Source organism: Harpegnathos saltator, unplaced genomic scaffold (genome assembly GCF_003227715.2).
Source record: "Harpegnathos saltator strain DR-91 unplaced genomic scaffold, Hsal_v8.6 scaffold176, whole genome shotgun sequence".
Taxonomy (NCBI): domain Eukaryota; kingdom Metazoa; phylum Arthropoda; class Insecta; order Hymenoptera; family Formicidae; genus Harpegnathos; species Harpegnathos saltator.
Genome location: NW_020229957.1, coordinates 896,550 through 916,787, shown reverse-complemented (window position 1 = coordinate 916,787; position 20,238 = coordinate 896,550). Strand labels below are relative to the sequence as shown.

Genomic DNA, 20,238 nt, shown 5'->3' with positions numbered 1-20,238 from the left:
AATGATAATAATAATATTGGGTTGTTAAATATGAAATGTCCGATTTCCTTAAGTACTAAGTTCGATAGTCGATATCTTTGACATTTCACTCTTACAGTTTTTGGTTTTTTCTCTTTTCAAAATTTTTTTCGTGAAGATACATCATCATTCTTTCAAACGCATGTTTTGGTTTGTGATTTTTTAGCTTTCGAGTTGTCTTTATTACAGCAATTTTTGTATAACCATGGATAAGTCAAAAGTTCGTGTTATTTTCGAATATGAGTTCCGTCGTGGAACCAATGCAACGCAGGCAACTCGAAATATCAACGAAATGTTTGATGAAGATGTGGCTAATGAACACACAGTACGTCGATGGTTTGACAAGTTTCATTCTAGCGATTTTAGTCTGGAAAATGAACCACCTGGGCGACCCGAGACCAAGGTGGATAATGATGAGCTGAAGGCTGAAGTAGTGGAAGCGGATACATCTCAAACTACACGTGAATTAGCAGCAAGGTTTAACGTTAATATTCCAACAATTTTTGATCATTTAAAACAAATCGACAAGGTAAAGAAACTGGATAGATGGCATCCGCATAAATTAAACGAGCGTCAGAAGAGAAATCGTCTCGAAGTTTGCCTTTCTTTACTATCACGACACAAAGGCGATTTTTACATTATATTGTTACATACGATGAAAAATGGATTCTTTTCCACAGTCGCAAGTGTTCAGCATAATGGTTGGATATAGATGAAGTATCGAAACACAGTCTGAAACCGAATATTCACAAAAGAAAGCTAATGGCGTCTGTTTGATGGTCAAGCACTGGTATTATCCACTACAGCTTCATGAAACCTGGTCAATCGATTACAGCGAATGTCTACTACAACCAACTGGACGAAATGATGAGGATGCTTGCGATTAAGCAGCCGAGATTGGTCAATGGAGACAGGCCAATCCTCTTGCAAGACAACGCTCGACCACATGTCGCGCAAACAACGTTGCTCAAACTACAGGAGCTGGACTTGGAGATTCTCTGTCACCCACCGTATTCGCCATACCTTGCACCAACTGACTACCACTTCGTCCAGGCACTGGACCACTACTTGCAAGGAAAAATATTCAATTCTCAACAAGCTGTGGAAAACATCTTCCGCGATTTCACCGCGTCGCCCACTCTTCAGGCTTCTTCGCTGATGGCATAAATAAGCTACCGTTAAGATGGCAGAGCTGTGTCGATATAGTTTAGGCGCATACTTTGATTAATTATACTATTTCTAGTTTGAGATATAATAAACCAAACTTTTGATTCGAAGTCGGACATTTTTCACACTTAATGACTTAACAATAATAACAGAATCACCATTAATTTCTACACTTTTTAATGTTATACAATCGCTCGAACGTATATACTTTTGTAATCTCCGCCACAAGTAGAAATGAGAGAGTACAAGAACAATACAATGTAGCACATGATAGTGTGACAAAATGCGTTTGCCAAGATTCCTTCAAAGATAAAGTCATCGGCATTTCTTCACCGGCGTCTCATGCTTACGAAAACAAAAAACCTCGATCGCGCGCGGAGCGCCCATAAATCGCGGTGTAATTCATTCGCGAACGCGAAGGGACTTCGCGGGGAGAACTCTCGAGAGGAGAGGCTCTCCTCGACGCGAGGAACTTTCAGGAGGAAACGCGCTCGAACGTCGACTGCTCGAAAACCCGTCGATGTATCCGATGTCTGAGGGGGAGTACAAAACAGGTTTAAGAACGCTGCGGCTGACCGAACTTCACATCCGTTCTACCGGCCGAGATGTCGGAAACGGCGCTTTATTCAATTCCAATATTCGTCTCCTCCTCTCGGGGACGCGGCGGCCGAGACTCTCGTCATTTCGACGGCCGCGCGATTCCGACGCTGCGAAAGCGCAAAGCAGAACGATTTCGAATTTTGCCCACGATATCGATCACGACACGGTTCGCATTTTTGCGACTCGTCGCGAGAGCAATTTGGCACTTTATCAGCGTCGCGATATCGATGTCGTAGATCAGCGATAACGAAATCTGTTACAGATAAAGCGCAGACGATCCGCACGAGGCGATTTTCGTGAACAAACGGAGCGGAAGAGAGAGAGAGAGAGAGAGAGAGAGAGAGAGAGAAAGGAAAATCTCGCTTCTCGCGTGACTCTCGATACGCGAGTGCGGAAACGCAAACGCGCCGCGATTGAAATGATACATACCGGTTTCGATTCCTACTTTCCGACGCGTACACAACTATCATGCGTGACGATTACCTCGCATGCCCCGCGCGGCGCTGCGCATTGTGAAAATAATCGTATAGAATTATAGAAAGGACAGTGTCTCGCCACACGAGAGAGGATATCATCAGCGGCCGAGACACCTGAAACGCAGCTCTCGCAAGAGACAGCACCGTATTATCGGAGTATTCGTCGATAGAAAAACGAAGGCTGTGTCTCAATTCCATCAAACGGTCGAATCAGAAGACCGTCGGGATACAATTTGACTCGGGGAGGGAGATGCGTCTCTCTGCCAGAAGTATTTTTATTCTCGGACTTGAAACGCGCGCGCAGGCGGTTGCAGCGCTTTTCAAACAGCACCAAACACATCGCTCGCGAGAATTCATATATTAACGAGTGTGAAGAATATAATATAATCGAGCAGTCCATTATAAACCTCTCACCAGTGTGAACTCGCGAAAGATGAGAAAACTTCCAAGTTGTACGATATTCACTTGCCACGAGTTCACGCTAAGTGACAAAATTCACGTTCGCTCGCCGAAGCACGATAGCCGCCAAGCGTCTCGCCTTAGCTCAATACAGAACTAAAAAAGCGTATATATGTATATATACAAGATGTTTAAAAAAAGGGTTCAAGACCTTAAGGGCAAATAATACTCGCAAAATGGAGGAAAATGTTCCCTTAAAGCTCTGAATCCTTTTTCTAAATATCCTACTGTATAATTTAAATAATTTAAAGTAGGATATATATATAAATATCCTACTTTTAATATCGTACTATTTCGAAAGCGACCACAGCTGACTGAGCGTGCATGTTACTTCGCAAGCGCGATCCTGCATCCGCGCGAAGGACCCCGAAGTTCGTCCACTCTCGACGATGTTGTAACCGAACACCTGGCGACGCACGACAAGCGACTGGCATTTGAAAATCCCAAATCGAATCGCCAACGAGCGCCCTGAGCGGTGCCGATCGGTTTCACACCGTCGATCGCGACAACGAGACCGATCGCCAGGTCAGCGCTCCGAAGTTATCGCTCCGGGCTCTCTTCGCAGGATCATCGATCTAAGGATCTCGACGTCTCCTCGCGGTATGCGCGAGCCAGTCGAGGGCGCGAAACGCCGACGACGGGGACGCGGCGGTAACGGCAACGGCGGCGGGGGGGGGGAGGAACCGACCGGCGCTACACCGCAGGATCGAATCGGATCGGAGCGATTTCACCACCTGTTAACGAAGGACGAACAGGCGCGATCGTCCTGAGAGCACTCGCGGGACGCTGGAACGCACGGCGCCGTAGCACGTGGCACGTCGCATGTGGCCGGGCTCTCTCTCTCTCTCTCTCTCTCTCTCCCTCTTTCTCCCGCTCGCTCGCTCGCACCGCTCCTCCGCGTGTGTGTGCGCGCGCGCGCGCTGGCAACGGGAACGCGTGCGAACAGCCGGCGTCCGGGCGTTCCGCGTCGCGACTGCCGGCGCGCGGTGTGGCTAAAAAACCATACGATGACCTCATCACACCGGCTATGTTCTCCTCCTGTTCATGTCACTACCTATACTACTAGCCGTCCTGAAAACGTTGTCGTGACGTCGTCAATCGCCGCCTCTGACGCCACCGCCGCCGTCTTCCGCAGGTTGCTGCAGCCGCGATACCGCTTATCTGCGAGCGTAGGCGTAGGAAGCAGAGAGGGGGGTAAAGGGAGGGAGCACATGCGGACGCAAACGCATCGCGCCTCGTGTCAATTTTTGGAAACGTAGGAAGAGGGTGGCACGCGATGGTGCTGCGAGAGGTCGAATGAGAAGATCGAAAAGAACGATGTTATGACAGTCTATGGTCTCCTAGAGCTGCGCTCACGCCGCCGATCGTCATCGGCAACTCTCGTGAGAGCCGGCAGTCTTCGTAGATTCTTTACGCGATCAACGATCATGCTACTACCTTCGTCGGACTAGGAATGTACACGTCGGTGGATCTGCAAATCTTCGAGCTTTAAATAATTTATTTCATATACTCGTTTATTAACTCGTTAATTAATTTTTCACTTCATTAATTCATTTCGAACAATTTTGTTAACTTCATATATATATATATATTTCATCATATATAGTTATGTTCATATGCAATTTTTTACATATAATTATTCTTTATGTAAATATTGCTTTTTCTTAATTTAGTAATTAATCAATAAGTTTCTAACGTAAGATCCAGGATTGAGAGTTTCTTCCCAGAAGCAACTCACATTGCCGTAATATATTTTGAACAATTCGTTCGCCGTTACTCCAATGAAATAACGGAGCATCGCGATTTTTCTCGCCTTTTCTCATCAGATTTTTCTATCACTCCCTACGTGTAAAGTGTGGTGCTAAGAATTTATTCATCGTTACATTGCGACATAATTAATGAAAAATCTAATAACATTACTGTTGTATTCTTATCGTTACTAACGGAGAAAAATAACGGCATGTCACTGAAAAGAAGAAACGGAATGACGTTTCCCGAAATAACAACGCGTTACTTCCCAATCCTGGTACAAAACGCATATATATATACGCAAAGAGAAGGTCGTAGGCCACAAAATACGAATAAAAAACGAAGAATAATTCTCAATGCTGTGTATTTTACTTCTCAGTACTAGAGAATATACGTGAATTATTAAATAAGCTACATCACGTATGCAAATTCGGTATGACGACTCTGAGGTCTAGAAGAAATTAGCGGTTCACTGTAAAACAGAAACGATTATATCATTCGGGAGTGTGGATTCACGCGGGAGTAGATGTTTCATAGTTCTTCGGCTTATGTAAGTTGCTGTAATACCATCGTGCATTGCGCTGTTTATTATCTTTTCAAACATTTTGAACGGGAAATCAGCTTTATACAAGTAAACATAAATAGATCGCCGCGTATATAAGTCCTAAATCCGCTTAGTCGTACTTAGGAACCTAATAACTCCGAGGGATCATATATCGTTATTACTATGTCTCTGCGGACTTTTTCAGAAATGTAAAATCTTCACTTTCTCGTCAAGCATGAATGACACACTGCATCTGTTTACCGATATGATACAATGATTAACGTATAATTCGGACGAAACAAATGCAAAAAAAGAAGAGAGAGGAGAGAATGAAATCGCAATGTTCCTCGCGCACACGTGTGAAAAGGAATTATTTTAACGCTATGAGCGTTATCCAATTTTCTTACGAAGGGATTGAGTGATGTACAATGAATAACAATCCAATCGATACGAAATGAGAAGTTCGCATCTGTAGCACATATAACGAGAGTATCTCACACATTAATGTCTCACACATTAATGTCTCACACATTAATGCCTCACACATTAATGTCTCAATCACTTCGTTCAATGCTGTGTCCCTTTTTCATCGATTTTAGCGCTTTCTCCCGAAGTTTCTTTTCCAGTTCTTCGGTATTACCTTCACTTACATCAGACTCATCCGATTCCGCGACCTTCTTCTTCTTATGCTTCCTGTGCTTCTTATGCTTCTTGTGTTTCTTGTGCTTCTTTTCTTTTTTCTTCTTCTTCTCCTCGATTTCGCTTTCCTGAAAATACCATGACCTTGATAGCAAATGTAAAAAAAAGAAGACAATCAAACAATAACTTGTTATATGCGTCGTGTCAATACCTCCGATTCACTCGTGCTGGTTTTCGCTTTTTTCTTACGCTTCTTTTTCACCTTTTCGTCATCAGAACTGTCATCAGCCTTTCTTTTCTTCTTCGCATCCTTGTCCGCGACATCGTCATCTTCCGAACTGGAGTCACGTTTAGATTTCTTTGATTTTGATTTGGCGTCGTCTTCGCTCGTCGAATCCTTCCTCGACTTCCGTGACCGAGACTTTTCGTCATCTGATGAAGTATCCCGCCTCTTTTTCTTCTTGGGCTCTTCGTCAGAACTCGAATCCTTCTTTGCTTTCCGAGATCTCGACCGATCATCTTCGTTTCTTCCTCTTTTAGCTTTCTGCTCTTCCTCGCCTGAGGATGAGTCCTTTCGCGATCTCTTTGACTTTTTCATTTCTTCCTCGATCTCTTTCTTCGAACGTTTTCGTGAATCGTTCTCGGCGATTTCGCGTTTTCTACTGTCCTTTCGATCTTTGTTGCGATCGTCCGTTGAAGAATCTGTTGAAAAATAATTACGTTTATGTAAATCACATCGATTTTATTAGTCACGGACTCGCTACAAATCTACTACTTATGAAATAATTACTATTTATGAAATTATTATTTACGAGAAACTAACCAGGTCTAACAATCTCTCTGGCTTTCTTATTTTTGTCCGGATGTTTTCTGTCATCATCAGAATCTGAACTTGATTCTGCTTTGCTCTTATCAGACTTATCTTCGTCCGTTGATGTTTTCCTGGATTTTCTGGGCTTTTCCAGCTTCCTCGATTTTCTCTTGTCTGTAAGATAAAGTCAGAGGAACTGAATATTTTTTACACGCAATCGATTTAAACGCAAACGATTAAGATTTATACTTTACCTTCAGCATCGCTATCTTCACTATCCATGGAACCATCACGTTTTTCTTTTTTTGTTTTTTTCGCCAGTTCTGCAGGTTTTTTGGATAGTGCAGGTTCCAATGCAGGTTTCTGAGTGGATTTCTTGTCCTCCGTTACCGACTTCGTTGTTTTTAGTGATTTCTCGTCCTTCTTTAGAGGGAAAGCGTCTCCAGCAGGAAAACTCACTTCCCCAACCTTCGGCGACTCGTCTTTAACTTCTTCCCTGGAGTAAAATATGTACAATTGCGTATATTGAAAGAAAATAGATTATATTATGCGGAATATAATTATATTGGAACATACTTCATCGTTTGTTTAATCTTGGCTGCTGCTGCCACAATGTCTTCGGTCTTTTTGAACGGCGACGGTGTACGCGACAGGCTCTTCGAAAACTGAGAAATTGAAAGCAACAGGGGGCATTTAAATGGCAGTTTATGATGATCAAAAGATATATGCATATGTGGAAAAAAAACATCGAGAATTTATCGCTAGCGATAAAAAATAGATCTTTTCATGAATTATGCTGGGGGAAACCAAACGGATAATAATTTTCCTTTAATCAATTTCAAGTAAATTTTACCGTAACAGAATTTTATATTGTAACTTGGCCATAAAAATATGTTATATAGTGAAAAGTTACCATAAATAATAATCTTTCACGCAATATCTTCACCAAGAAAAAATTGTCAAATTTTTACAAAAAACTCTTCGTTAACATGAAATAATTTACACCCTATATATTACATTCGCTACCGACGTCACATATGTGACATATGTGTAATGATCTTTCATATGACATATATGTACGTCATATATGTGTAACAGCAATAATTTTCCTGTTTATATAAGAAATTAAGTCTGTTTCCAAATAAACAAATATAGAGGCAAGTAAAAGTTCAAACGCATATTTACAAGAAAGAAGGAAAATTATGCTTTCAATTACATTTAAATATTTCGGTCTTACCGTTTTCCTCTTTGGGGCCTTCGTCAGTAAAATTTAATTTATTTAAATATAGATTATAATTATTAAAACGTAAAATATTTGTCGATACACTATTAAAAACGTGATCGGCATGCCAAAGTTATCAAAATAATCACGCGTAATTAAGATACTTGAAAGTAAAAAGTTCTCTTACTTCTTATGCACCTTTTTCGATCTTTATATTATTAGTTTTCTTTCCCCTTTCTCTTATTTAAAATAATTGACTTATTGACTATTATTTAAAAGAATAATTTTAACTAAAAATAACCTTGTATTAAACATTCATTCAAACAGCGCCGACTCTTATCTCTATAGTTGCTTATTTGTGTATTTGGAAAGCTTATTTATTTTATATACAAATCTATTTTACATAATTATATAAAAAACACATGGTAAACTGTGAGCAAAGGCTTCAAATAAATTGTGATAACAAATTGATATCATGATATGTATGTGTACATGATGTCCCATTTTAAATGAGGCAAAAATCTCGAAAAAATATGAAAGATATTAAGAAATGTTGCAGACAAAAGTTGTATAGTTTCAAAGAAAACATAAAATAATTATATCATTTTGTTTACAGATGACGCCACTTTCGAGACATTCATTGATTAGTACTTTTCTTAAGTGGAAATCCCAATTTTTTATTATATTATTCTTCTTTATTAATTAATTTTAACAACTTTTGTTTAAAATATTTTTTTATTGACCTAATATTTTTTGAGATTTTTAAGGAAAAATTGACAACTTTTTCAATATTTAACTTGCGATATCTCGCTAACTATTTGTCGGAAGAAAAAGTAGTACTAGACTTTTTTTTACTCTAATGTCTTAACTTTTATTAACTTATCGATCTGTGGAAATATCAAAATCATCGAATTAATAAAAGTCAGGGCACTGTTGTAACAATATATTCTTGACACTAAATAGAGTAAAATAATCTAGTACTACTTTTTCTCCCGACAAATAATTTGCGAGATATCGTAAGTTAAATGTTGAAAAAGTTACCAAGTTTTTCTTAAATATCTCAAAAAATATTAGGCAAATAAAAAAATGTTTCAAACAGTTGTTGAAATTAATTGGTAGAAAAGGATGATATAATAAAAATTGACATTTCCATTTAAGAAAAGTAAAGATCAATATCTCGATGGTGGCGCCATCTGTAAATAAAATAATATAGTTGTTTTATGTTCCCTTTGAAATCATACAACTTTTGTCCGAAATGTTTCTTAGTATCTTTCATATTTTTCGAGATTTTTGCTTGGTTCATTTAAAATAGGACACCCTGTATATACATAGAATATTTATGACTACACACACACACACACACACACACATATACATACATTAAAATTATAGCTGTACCGACCGCCTCTAACAATCAAAATAGTTAAACTTACTCGATGTCTTGTAACAGGAAGCGAAACTGCTTGAAGCTTCTTGGGGGAGACGCTAGGCTCCGGTTTCTTCACGGCGACAGGTTCTACCTTCTTGTTCTCCTTCTCAGGCCGTTTGGCAGACTCCTCCTTCACCGTCTTCTCCTTCTCTTTCTTCTTGGCATCGTCGGTATGCTCCCGCTCTCTCTCCCGCTTCTCCTGCGACGTCTTGCGCTCGATCGATTTCCTGCAGACACAGAGAACAAGCGCTCTCTCTGTAAAATGTCCGCGCTTTATCCACAAACAACGAGCGGATTAGGCCACGACCGAACGAACGTCCGTCGATTTATTTATCATCCAACGATCGCGAGAACTCCGTAAACGAAGTACCGTGTTCAAAGCGATGTTTCACTCACCTAAGTGACTCGTCCTCATTGCTAGAGGAACTACTCTCGCTACTTTCCGAGCTACTCGACTTAGATCGGCCATTTCGTAACTCTTTTCGCGATCCTGTATCAGGCGGTCTTTTAGCTTTCTCATCCGTTTTCTTGTCTCTTGCCTTATCCTTGGCATCCTTCGAACGATCGGGAGACCGTTTCCCGTCTCTCGAACGATCCACCGATGACCTCTGATCCTTGGATCTCGATCTATGATTCTTCGATCTAGATCTACGATCCTTATCTCGCCGGTCTCTGGAACGATCCCGCCTACTCGATCTGTCGCGAGAGGAAGATCTATCGTACCTGCTCGATCGATCCCGTCCGTCCGGCGAGCGACGTCGGCTGTCACGGCGATCGGGTGATCGACGTCTGTCGCGTCTCTCCGACGACCGTCTCCTGCGATCCAGCGATCTTCTGCGACGTCTGTCTCCAGGGCTCGGTGATCTACGGCGATATCTTGCCGGACTCCTCCGCGGCGGACTGCCGAGAAACAATTCTTCATAGAATCTTTCTTTTTCTACCAACCACGCAACACGGCGGAATTATTCGGCGAACGGGAATACATTTACCTGCGTCTATTGGGTGCTCTGCGAACCGAAGGCGGTCGCATACTGCGGCTACCGCTGTACCGATCCATTCTTTCCCTTTCTCGCTCCCTCTCGCGTTCCCGTTCTCGCCTCCTGTCACGGTCGCGGTCCAATGACCTTCTGAATACAAAGAATTTTTTTTAAATCAAATAATTATCTGTATGCAATAAATTTTTAGATACATCCTCCAAACCGTTTTCTTTTTTATTTTATAGAACAAAACACTGTACTCATAAAATTCTGCTAGGTTTTATTTCCGAGTTAAAGTCCGCGTTTCTTTACGGATTTATTTCGTTAATATTCCGGTTCTTTTCATCGGGAAGATAAAGAACTTGACGTCAGAGTTGAAAAAGTTACTTTTTAAAAAAAGCTCATTATCGTTATTCGTTATCCACTGAAGTAAGTTATACCATACTGAAGAATATCGTTATAATTTCCGTCTTTTTCGCTGCTCAAAGTAACGATTACACACACATACATACATTACAGTTCTAAAAATATAATTTGATCACCGTTATCATCACAAGCGAAAAAAACATCAAGTCATCCTTGATAATTTGTAAATATAACGATGTTACAAATAATAACATGTTAACTTTCCAAACTTGTCCGATATTGATAAAATATTAGATTGCTCCTCTCTATAATAAAATAAACCGAAAAGTTCATAAAATATTGGAAACACATTTGCAAGAAACGCGGCTTCAATCCAAGAACCAAACCTAATATTTCTTCACACCGCGGATGCTTCAAATATCATACTTATGAGATTCTATGAAAGTAAGTATTGTATTTTTCTATCGACAACTCTGCTCAAAATTACTGAAGAGAAATTAGCGAAGGTTTCTTTTTTTTTAAATTATGTGTATACTGTAGTCTATATTTAAATTCCTTTCTCTCTCTTTTTTCTTTTTTTCATTATTTTTTGTGCTTTAAATGGTTCACTCGTTTATAAATAAACAAATATGATTTTACCTCCGGTTTCTATCGCGCGATCTATCGCGTGACCTATCTCGCGATCTATCCCGCGATCTGTCGCGCGATCTATCTCTGCCTCTATCCCGATCTCTGTCCTTGGAACGTCCTCGATCCCCTTTGCGCGGTGAAGGACTCCTCCTCTTAGGAGCCGACTTTCTTTCACGACTAGAGTCGCTATCGCTGCCGCTATCGTCCTTGTTAGTCTTCCGATAAGATCGCTTAGCTTGCACGCCATCCTTCTTCTTTCGTATCTCGAAATCATTCTTATCCTTCGCTCCTTTCTCCTCCTCCGAGCCCGAGCTGCTGCTTGTACTGCCGTCGCGCTTCCGGTTGGAGCTGACGTTGTCCTTCCGCTTGTCCGACGATTTCGAGCGAGACTTGGAGGACCTCGAATCGCTTGAGTCGGACCTCGACTTCCTCGCCTTGCTTCGATCATCGCTCTTCGATCGAGATTTCTTAGAGCGCGAGCGTGAACGCGAGCGCGAACGCGACCTCGGCGATTTGGACTTGCTGCGCTTAGACTTGGTGCGGTCTTGCGAGCACGACTTTGATCTTCTGGACTTGGAGTGAGATCTTCTGGATCTCGACTTGGAGCGAGATCGTCTGGATTTCGAAGCGGGCGATCGAGAACGACGCACTTTCGAATCTCGGCTGGGCGACTTGGATCTAGATTTCTTCGAGCGACTCGCCGGCGATTTAGATCTAGATCGCGATTTCTTCGCAGACTTGTCCAGCGACTCTGGCGAGGGCGTGCGATTGTTCTTCTTCTTTCCATCGGCGATACTCATCAATTTCGCCTGTAATCTTGATATCGCAACTGCTGCTTCCCTGCGAACATACGGAAAGTATATTGGTAACGAGAAATTATCTAAATCGAGATTTCTCAAGGAATCATCGATACGTCCCGGTAATGATCACGATTAGATTTACTTACGGTTTGGTTTTAACTGGCATCAAAGGTATTGCATTCTCTGGCTGTGGTGAGTCCTCCCGTTCGATTTTAACCTCGGGCATATCTTTCCCGTTATCTTTCAGTGAATTCTTGCTGGGAGATCTAGAAGCGGACCTTCTCTTGCGGCTCGATCGGTCGCGATCACGGTGTCGATCTCGTGACCTGCTCCTTTTGCTTCTACAAGCCGACACAAGACTTTAGTGTAAACATATAACTGTATATTTCAGACATCACTACATTATATGATTATTATTTTATTAAATATTCAACATAAAATCTCTTAAAATATAAAGATAACGCTGTAACGACTTGATACTTCCCAAGTAGCACAAACTTTTAAAAGAGTCTGAGAAACGTCTAAAACGATAGAATATCTTTTATTAAGATATACCTCAGAAGTTTGTGCTATCTAGGTTAATAAACGAAGCGACAGCTAAAATCTGTTCTGAATATAAATAAGAGAAGAAAATTATCATCGCGCTATTAAAATACCTTTCTCGGTCACGATCCCGACTTCGATCCCTCCTACGCTCCTTTGATGATCCGCGATCTTTTTCCTCTTTCTTCACTTTCTCGGCGTCATCTTTCTCTTTCTCGCGCTCCTTTTCTTTCTCCTTCTCCGCCAGCGATGCTTGAAGCTTCTCTTGCTCTTCCTAATGTAAAATGTTACAACATAACGTAAGTCTAAGCTCTGTATATTATTTTCCTACAACTGAGTATAAATAGATATAAATAGATATGATTCATTTGAATACATTGAATATCTCGCTGAATGTCAAGATATAGCGCTTCAATTGTTTTCGCATACTTTTGCAACACTTTATGAGATATTTTGTAAGGATTTAAAAAGTATGTATGTATGTAAAGTTGCATCTTGCACATTATATAGAAACTAAGTGCTGCATGCGGAAGTTAAATTTCGTTATCGAAAATTTTAGATTGTATTTATTTCTAAACAACGACTCATACGAAAAAATGTATAGAATAATGTTTTACTAAACGAATAATCTGCATGTATATGATTTACTTGACAGGAAAAAATTACATGAAATGTACCTACGTAAAATGTAAATTACGAATGTCGAATAGTCGGACACTTAACAACAAATGTATCCTAAGCTTCAATATGGCCTTAAATTTGATATCTAAGTCATCTACCAGGTCAAAAGTCTACTACTTTCTTTTTAATCATCTTCATCGTATCTGTATATACAATGTGATATATGATAAAATATATCAGGATATATATATACATCAAGCTATCAGATGACAGATTAATTAAAAAATCAATATGTAAACGCATATCCAAACACGATGCAGACGATTAGAGAAATTAGCGAGTTTTGGTCTATTGAGTAATCATTTAAGTGTACTATATGTTCGAATGTATGAGCTTTATGTTATTCATTACGCAAAGATTAAAATCGATAATTACCAAACGTTTTTTGATCTGATCTTTTTTTTGTTGTAAGAAAGCCTCGGGAATGCCCGTAACGCTTTCCTGAGCAGAGACTAGAAGGTCCCATAATTCACCCATGAACGAACGGGCATTCCTGCCGTTTAAGAAACCCGTGAGGTTGATCTGCATTTTTCGGGGATCAGGGAACTGTAAAACACATAGCGTGCAAATTTAATTCATAGCGACACAGCAACAGATGGAAAGATTTCTCGGTGCATCTACACGAGTCTCAATAATAAGAGAGAAAAAAATAAGAACAAAGAGAGAAAGAATACTGCGTTAAATTCCGTTTTGGAATCTCGGTCAAAGAACAATCAGTATTCGTATCCCTATGTATAATTTTGCTACGAACTGCTTTTCCCCCTCGAAAAAGCAGATTATTTATTCAGTTATCACTAAGCGTGCCTTACCACCGATGCCTTCAACAGCTCGCACACCCTCGCACCTGCGTTATAAAAGGATTACATGCTGAAGAGAAAGGGCAATTAAGATTATCGACTTGAAAAAGACTTAAGTAGCGCAAAATGCACCGCTCTTATACCTCGTCGTGCTCTTCTCTCATCGAGAGTTTACATATTCACACCGTTAAAGATGTATATGTGTACGTGTCTCTCGCTGTCTCTGTCTTTGATTACGCTGAAACGATATGGAAGCGTAATATCGAGTATTCGGCGTGAGCTGGCCCCGGGCTGAAAGTCGGAGAAATAATGTGGTATAAAAGGATCACCTTTTCACCAACCTGTGGCATTGACAAAGAGTCAAACCGTGTAGGGATACCTCCGGCGCCGTTTTCGCCTGTATCTTGCGCCGTCGACACGGCGCCGTCGACATGGGTATGTGTGTCCGGAATATCGAGGTCCATCGCGAACCGAAGCTTTGAAGGCGGTAATTACGGGGGAGCAGCCGTCGGGCGACGCATCGCTCTTCGATGCGCGGCGAATCCAAGAATGTCCGATGAAGTGTCTCCGAGAGCGCAGCTCGCGCCTGCGGACCTTCCGAAATAGATGCGCGGACACCGCCTCAGGTGGAGCGACCGGCCGGTGCGACGAGGTCATCGTCGGAAGGCTGAAGATTCTCGGGCAAGTGAAAGCTGCTGCGAGCTTTCGACAGGTCCCACCAAGACGGTGCTCACAACGTTGACTACCTTCGTAGCGAGGTAGCGAGGTAGCGAGAGCACGACGACGAAGAGGCACGATGATGTCCAATGATGCCAGCCAGTTGACTGTCGATACCGAACAGCAATGTAGGTAACTCCAGCAGCAGGCTCCAGTAGGCTCGCGATACGCAGCTCCGGCAAAGGACGCAGCTAAGCAGGAGAGCATGATGCGACGGAAGTATTCGGTCTCGATCAGGACGCCGCCGTCAATCCCTCGACGACTGCGTGTTGACGGTGTTGCCACCACCGTGACGACATAGCTGCTGAAGCTGAAGATTTGTCGGCGGTTCTAAGGTGACGCTGAGATACCGACTGCCACCAGCTGACGCTAGGGTTGACGGATGATAGAAAGGCGGCCAATCGGATGTAGAGAGGATCACACCCGAATGCCATTTGGACAATAGGGTTGAGCCCCACCAACGGTCTCTACTTATACTAACGGGGGAATTCAAACAGATGTGATAAAAATCGATTTGTACGATTCGTTATTGCAGGATCAGCTACAGATCAGTTTTTTTTGTTTCTCTCTTTTTTTCTTTCCTTTTTTCTTTTTCTTTTTTCTTTTTGTTTATCGAAATTGTGGATACGCTTGGAGAGGAAGAGGACATGTGGACCAATCGAAAATGAGGATACTGAGGAACGATGAAATTTATGGAAATTAAAGAAAAAAAAAAAAAAAAAAAAAAAGAAAAATAATGCAGCAAATACGGCTAAGAGAATACTCTGCCTCATTGCTTTGTGTTACTCAAACTCGGCACTGTCGTGTGCGGAGTTTGGATAGTGACTTGCTTGCGACTTCTAAAAAATCATCGTGCTGAAATAATGCATATATATCGATTTCCTATATGATGAGGGGAAAAAGCCAAGTGAAAACGCATCTGACATTACTGCTTTTCCTCAAGCTATTCCGCTATATCTATCTCTAATCGAATTGCCTAGTTTCGTTCGGTTAGGTGCAATGCATCTCTTACCTTCTCCTCGAGCTGATTATATACAAATTCTACCACAACGTCGTCTTCCATTCCCAAAATCTGCGTGATCTTCGTAGTAATCCATGGCTTAATCACGTCGAGTTTCACTTTGCTCATGTCAACCTGTAAAGTACATAAAAACCTAATATTATAAAATTTTTGAAAAATATTACGCAGACTATCTGATTTCTAACGAAACAATTATTAACTCTTTCAGTCGATGGGATTCAGTCCCATCCCGATACCCCTCATCACAGAATGTTGTAAGCCCCAGTCGAGAACGATAAACGCAAAGTACTTTTTGTACTATATACAAAGCTATGTATTATCTTTTGATAAAATAATTACAATTATATGAAGATTGATAACTACATGAAATGATTTATGTTAGTCTCATTAATTAATTAAAAAAATGCGTAACTCTATATAAATATTTGGTAACTGTCGATAAAATCAATGACAGAGTCAAAAAAATTAACAAGCTGTATAAAGTCCCTTAATTTGTCTAGAAATTTATTGTTAGAGTACATGAAAGTAATAGAATAAGACCTGTGCATAATCTGATTTTATATTTCATATATCATTGCAACATCATTTGCACATTTGAAAAACACCCAAATTTTCATAGTAAAACCGTAATTGACAGTTTTATTTATCTAATTAGGAATGATTGCTATGTATTTTACTATTAAACATTTACAAGAATGACAAAAACAATGTGACATTATACATATTAAGATTTAATGGGATATGAATTTAGAGTGACAATAAATATATTATGGTCATGCTAAATTAATCTTCGGATAGCATGCAATCAATAAAACTATTGCTATAATAACATCCAAAAATATTATCTATCTATAAACCTATATAATCTCTTTTTTTTAACATATTATATAAGACTATAAATATAGATTTAAATCTTATAACAAAGGACTTCATATTAATTGTATATGATTTTGGAACTCAGTGAAATGAGTTAATTTCCACATATGTTGTAGTTTAAGACTTGCTGAACAAAAAAATATAATAGACTTAAATCAAATAATAGACAAGATCAAATAATGAACAAATTTCTTAATTATAGTCAAAGAGGAAAAAAATTAAACTGAAACATATTAAAAACCTTACAAGGAAACCATTCTTCTTATTGACCACAGGAGAAATTCTATTTATACTCTATGTATTGAGTAATATATAATCTCATATATATATATATATATATATATAATGAAAAATTGTGAAAATTAATCAGATCAAACTGAGAAGAAAAGGGATGTACCATTTTTCAAATAAATACGTAACATTTTCAAATTATCAATTAAGAATCTCTAGATTTAGAATCTATGATCATTTTCAATCATTAATAACTTAATAACTATTGTGAATTTTACAAAATGGTACTTGACTCTTCTTCTCAGTTTGACCTGATTAATCTTCATAATTTTTTATTTCCAAAAGATCCTAGACATCCTGTATATATATAATCATGTATATCATCCAAGATAACTCATATATAAGATGGGATTTGACCTTCTTCCATAATATGTTACTTAAATAATGAAAAGTTAATAAAATAAATACTGCCTTTATTTCTTATGTAATAAATAAATAACAAATTGTCTGATTGCACAATATTATCTGAAAATAAAAACAAATGTAAATAATAATATGCTTTGCAAGTTGTGAAATCCCAATATTGTTTATAGTTGATTCTTATTATTTAAGATTGTCTTAAGTATAGTCTTAAGATGTTGTAAACTAATTATAACAGAGCCATATGAACATTTTAGAAAGCAGTACTTATGAATACTAGTCACTGACTAGGTACGCATGAGTGAGACGCGCGCCAACCTTAAGTGCTATATAGATAAGAGCGCTTATTCGTTAACTTTAATATATTCTTCTGCAAAAACTATTTGTCAGACACAATTTTGCTAAAGAAAAAAGTTGTCTATTTAGCATAAAATATCATGTCCTGTACTCCAAATGCAGGAATTCCAGGTCACCCTATATATATATTGTTATGAAATGTCTATTCTTGACATAACCCAGGATATGGTAGAAGACTGGACATGTATGTATGACTTATTAGAAGTCACAATTGTCTACTGATTTATTTTCTTATAAAGTTTTCGATATACTTCAGCCTTTTTCCTCTTTAACTATAATTCATAAACTATTCATTATTTGGCCTTGAATCTATCACATTTTTTGTTCAGTAGGTCATAAGTTACAACATATGTAAAAACTAACTAATTTCACCAAATTCCAAAATCATATATAATTAGTGTGAGATTCTTTGATCCAATCTACTAGTGAGCACTAGTGTCGACTAAGTTAATATTCATAGTCCATTCTTATATTCCACACCCCAAGCTTATTTTTATATTTAGATTTTAGAATTGTTTCATTGACAAGGTATTAGAAGATAAATCTAAGACAATACAGGAACAGACTTTGATACCAATTTTAGTAGGCAATATTAGAGTATCTGGGCAAATTTATAATTAGAAAAATAAAAAGGTGAATTACCTTCTGTGTCAATGAATCCCCAAATTTCATTTGTTTAAGAAGTTTTTTCTCCTTGTCGCTGAATCTTGTGTCCTGCGACGCGGTTGTCCCCTAGAAAATTACAAAGCAATTTAAAGCAGAGTATGATTAAGATTTGGCCTGGTTGCTACAAGTTTTCGATATTTCTTACTAATCTCCAAATTAGAAGAACCTTAAAATTAGTTGAAAAGTATTTTGTTATCCACTTATACCTTTAAAGCTTGTTTTATATAAAAAAAATCACTAGAAATAAAAAATTTGAAGTCATATTTTGAATTTATTAAAAATTAATCATTAATTCTAAAAAAGCAAAATCACTTGACTTTCTCTATTCCCGTACCTTCTATTTACTCTTCCTTATGGCTAAATACATATTTTATTGCAATGTGTTTTAACGTAACAAAAATTTGTTATACAATTATATTGTTCACTTGTATATTACTAGAAACAAATTGTTATAAAATAACTTAATGGTAGATTTAATTATTTTAACATTGAAACATAGTGAAATTGAACAGAAAGCACGAAATTCACGTCGCGATAGGATTACTAATATATCAGTATGCGTAACGTATAAGATATAAGATGCAGGTAAGATAAAGAAATAACATACAAAGATATCCTTACCGTGTACATCATTCAGGCAGCGTGCAAAGGTCCAGGAGTTGATGAAATATATCCAGCCGGCGGCACGCCAGACGATAACTTGTTCTCTGCGAAGAGAAACTAATATATTACATCATGATCGCTAACTCGCGACACACGATGATATTCAGATTGGACGAGTTTTTCTAACACCTTTGTAACAATCGTACATGAACGACGAAACGAATCAAAGCACTAATATGGCGGTCGTGCAGTTAGAATATGCACCACAAGATAGTACAACCTCTCTCTTGAGAAAAGAACCGGTTTCAGCGCCACCATACCTCAAGCCTTCTACATTAAAGCCAGCGGCACACGGTGCTTGTTTTCGTGCTGGATTGCTTGCTGGATGAAAATACTGCGTTCTGATTGGTGCATTTCCATCCATCTTCGGAAATGTACCAATCACAACGCAATATTTTCATCCAGCAAGCAATCCAGCACGAAAACAAGCACCATGTGCCGCTGGCTTTAGTCGCAAGTCTCACGATCGCAAGCAAATTGACCAATCACGATCAATTGTTCTCTTTGCAATCGAAGAATAATCAACTGTGATTAGCCAATTTGCTTGCGACTTTGCGACTTGAGACTAATATAGAATAGACTTTATATCAGTAGAGAGAAACTTGGGAGCAGCCATTAGGCCAGACCTAAGGGACGCTTTTTTGCCTCTTTTGTAACGTCCCACCATATTAAAATTCCCTATCTTCTCACCAAAACTCACCATACCTTTTCCTACCCAATCAAATCCTTACCTATCATCGACTAATTCAACTGCAACGCCTCCTACAAACACCTCTGCAATCAACAGGTACCTCTGTCGTCTTTTATCGTTAATATAATATAATATCATTAATACTCGAAACTATTTACTGAATCATCATCTATCTTCTTCTTTCTCTCTCTTCCTTCTATCTTCTTGCTTCGTTTAGTAAGCGATAGATTATCAAACAACTAAATAACATAAAAATAATCATAAATAGCGTATTTTGAAATAAAATTAACATTAACATAGGAAAAGAGAGAATAAGAAAATTTAAGAAATAAATTTAGAGCTAGCTTATAAATTCATTTGTCTCGGGGACTAAGAACGATTTCGTTCGGGCACAGCCGCGCACATATTGGAATGTGTGTTTATGTTATAGATATCATCGAGTGATAGCTATCCCACGTACTGCGAACTAAACAAAGACCTGAAACAAAGACTCGAAGAGGAAAATAATTTCTTTTCTTTCTTCTATTTTTCTTCTTTTTAAATGATATTAAATAATTGCCATCATATTTCGCAAATAATTCCTCAAATATTATTGTCAAACCGCCTATCCTAATGTATATGCGCTTTAGAATTGTAAGAGGATCTATTCGTATTATTTAACTTTAACGATTACTACGCCCAAATGAAA

At 38.9% G+C, this 20,238-nt stretch overlaps 2 protein-coding genes across 5 annotated transcripts; one reads left to right on the top strand and one right to left on the bottom strand.

Moving 5' to 3' along the window:
• The first annotated feature begins 223 nt into the window (after positions 1-223).
• Positions 224-1,185, top strand: LOC105186271 (histone-lysine N-methyltransferase SETMAR-like). Its single transcript, XM_011146352.2, has 2 exons — positions 224-495; positions 825-1,185. The coding sequence occupies exons 1-2, from the start codon at positions 224-226 to the stop codon at positions 1,183-1,185; spliced, it is 633 nt and encodes a 210-aa protein (XP_011144654.2).
• A 3,631-nt stretch (positions 1,186-4,816) lies between these two features.
• Srrm1 (Serine-arginine repetitive matrix 1) lies at positions 4,817-19,064 on the bottom strand. Of its 4 annotated transcripts, XM_025297420.1 has the most exons (16): positions 18,989-19,064; positions 18,818-18,903; positions 18,173-18,262; positions 15,638-15,760; positions 13,487-13,657; positions 12,544-12,704; positions 12,034-12,228; positions 11,097-11,927; positions 10,104-10,241; positions 9,511-10,014; positions 9,119-9,341; positions 7,040-7,128; positions 6,718-6,959; positions 6,476-6,637; positions 5,864-6,354; positions 4,817-5,780 (listed from the first exon to the last, which is right to left on the bottom strand). In XM_025297420.1, exons 2-16 carry the CDS (start codon positions 18,827-18,829, stop codon positions 5,568-5,570), a joined length of 3,645 nt encoding a protein of 1,214 aa, XP_025153205.1. In that variant the 5' UTR covers positions 18,830-18,903; positions 18,989-19,064; the 3' UTR covers positions 4,817-5,567. The 4 variants fall into 4 exon arrangements, with proteins under 4 accessions (XP_025153205.1, XP_011144650.1, XP_011144653.1 ...); XM_011146348.3 differs by having other exon boundaries at positions 10,104-10,238; positions 18,818-19,049; XM_011146351.3 differs by having other exon boundaries at positions 9,838-10,014; positions 18,818-19,048.
• Positions 19,065-20,238: the final 1,174 nt, after the last annotated feature.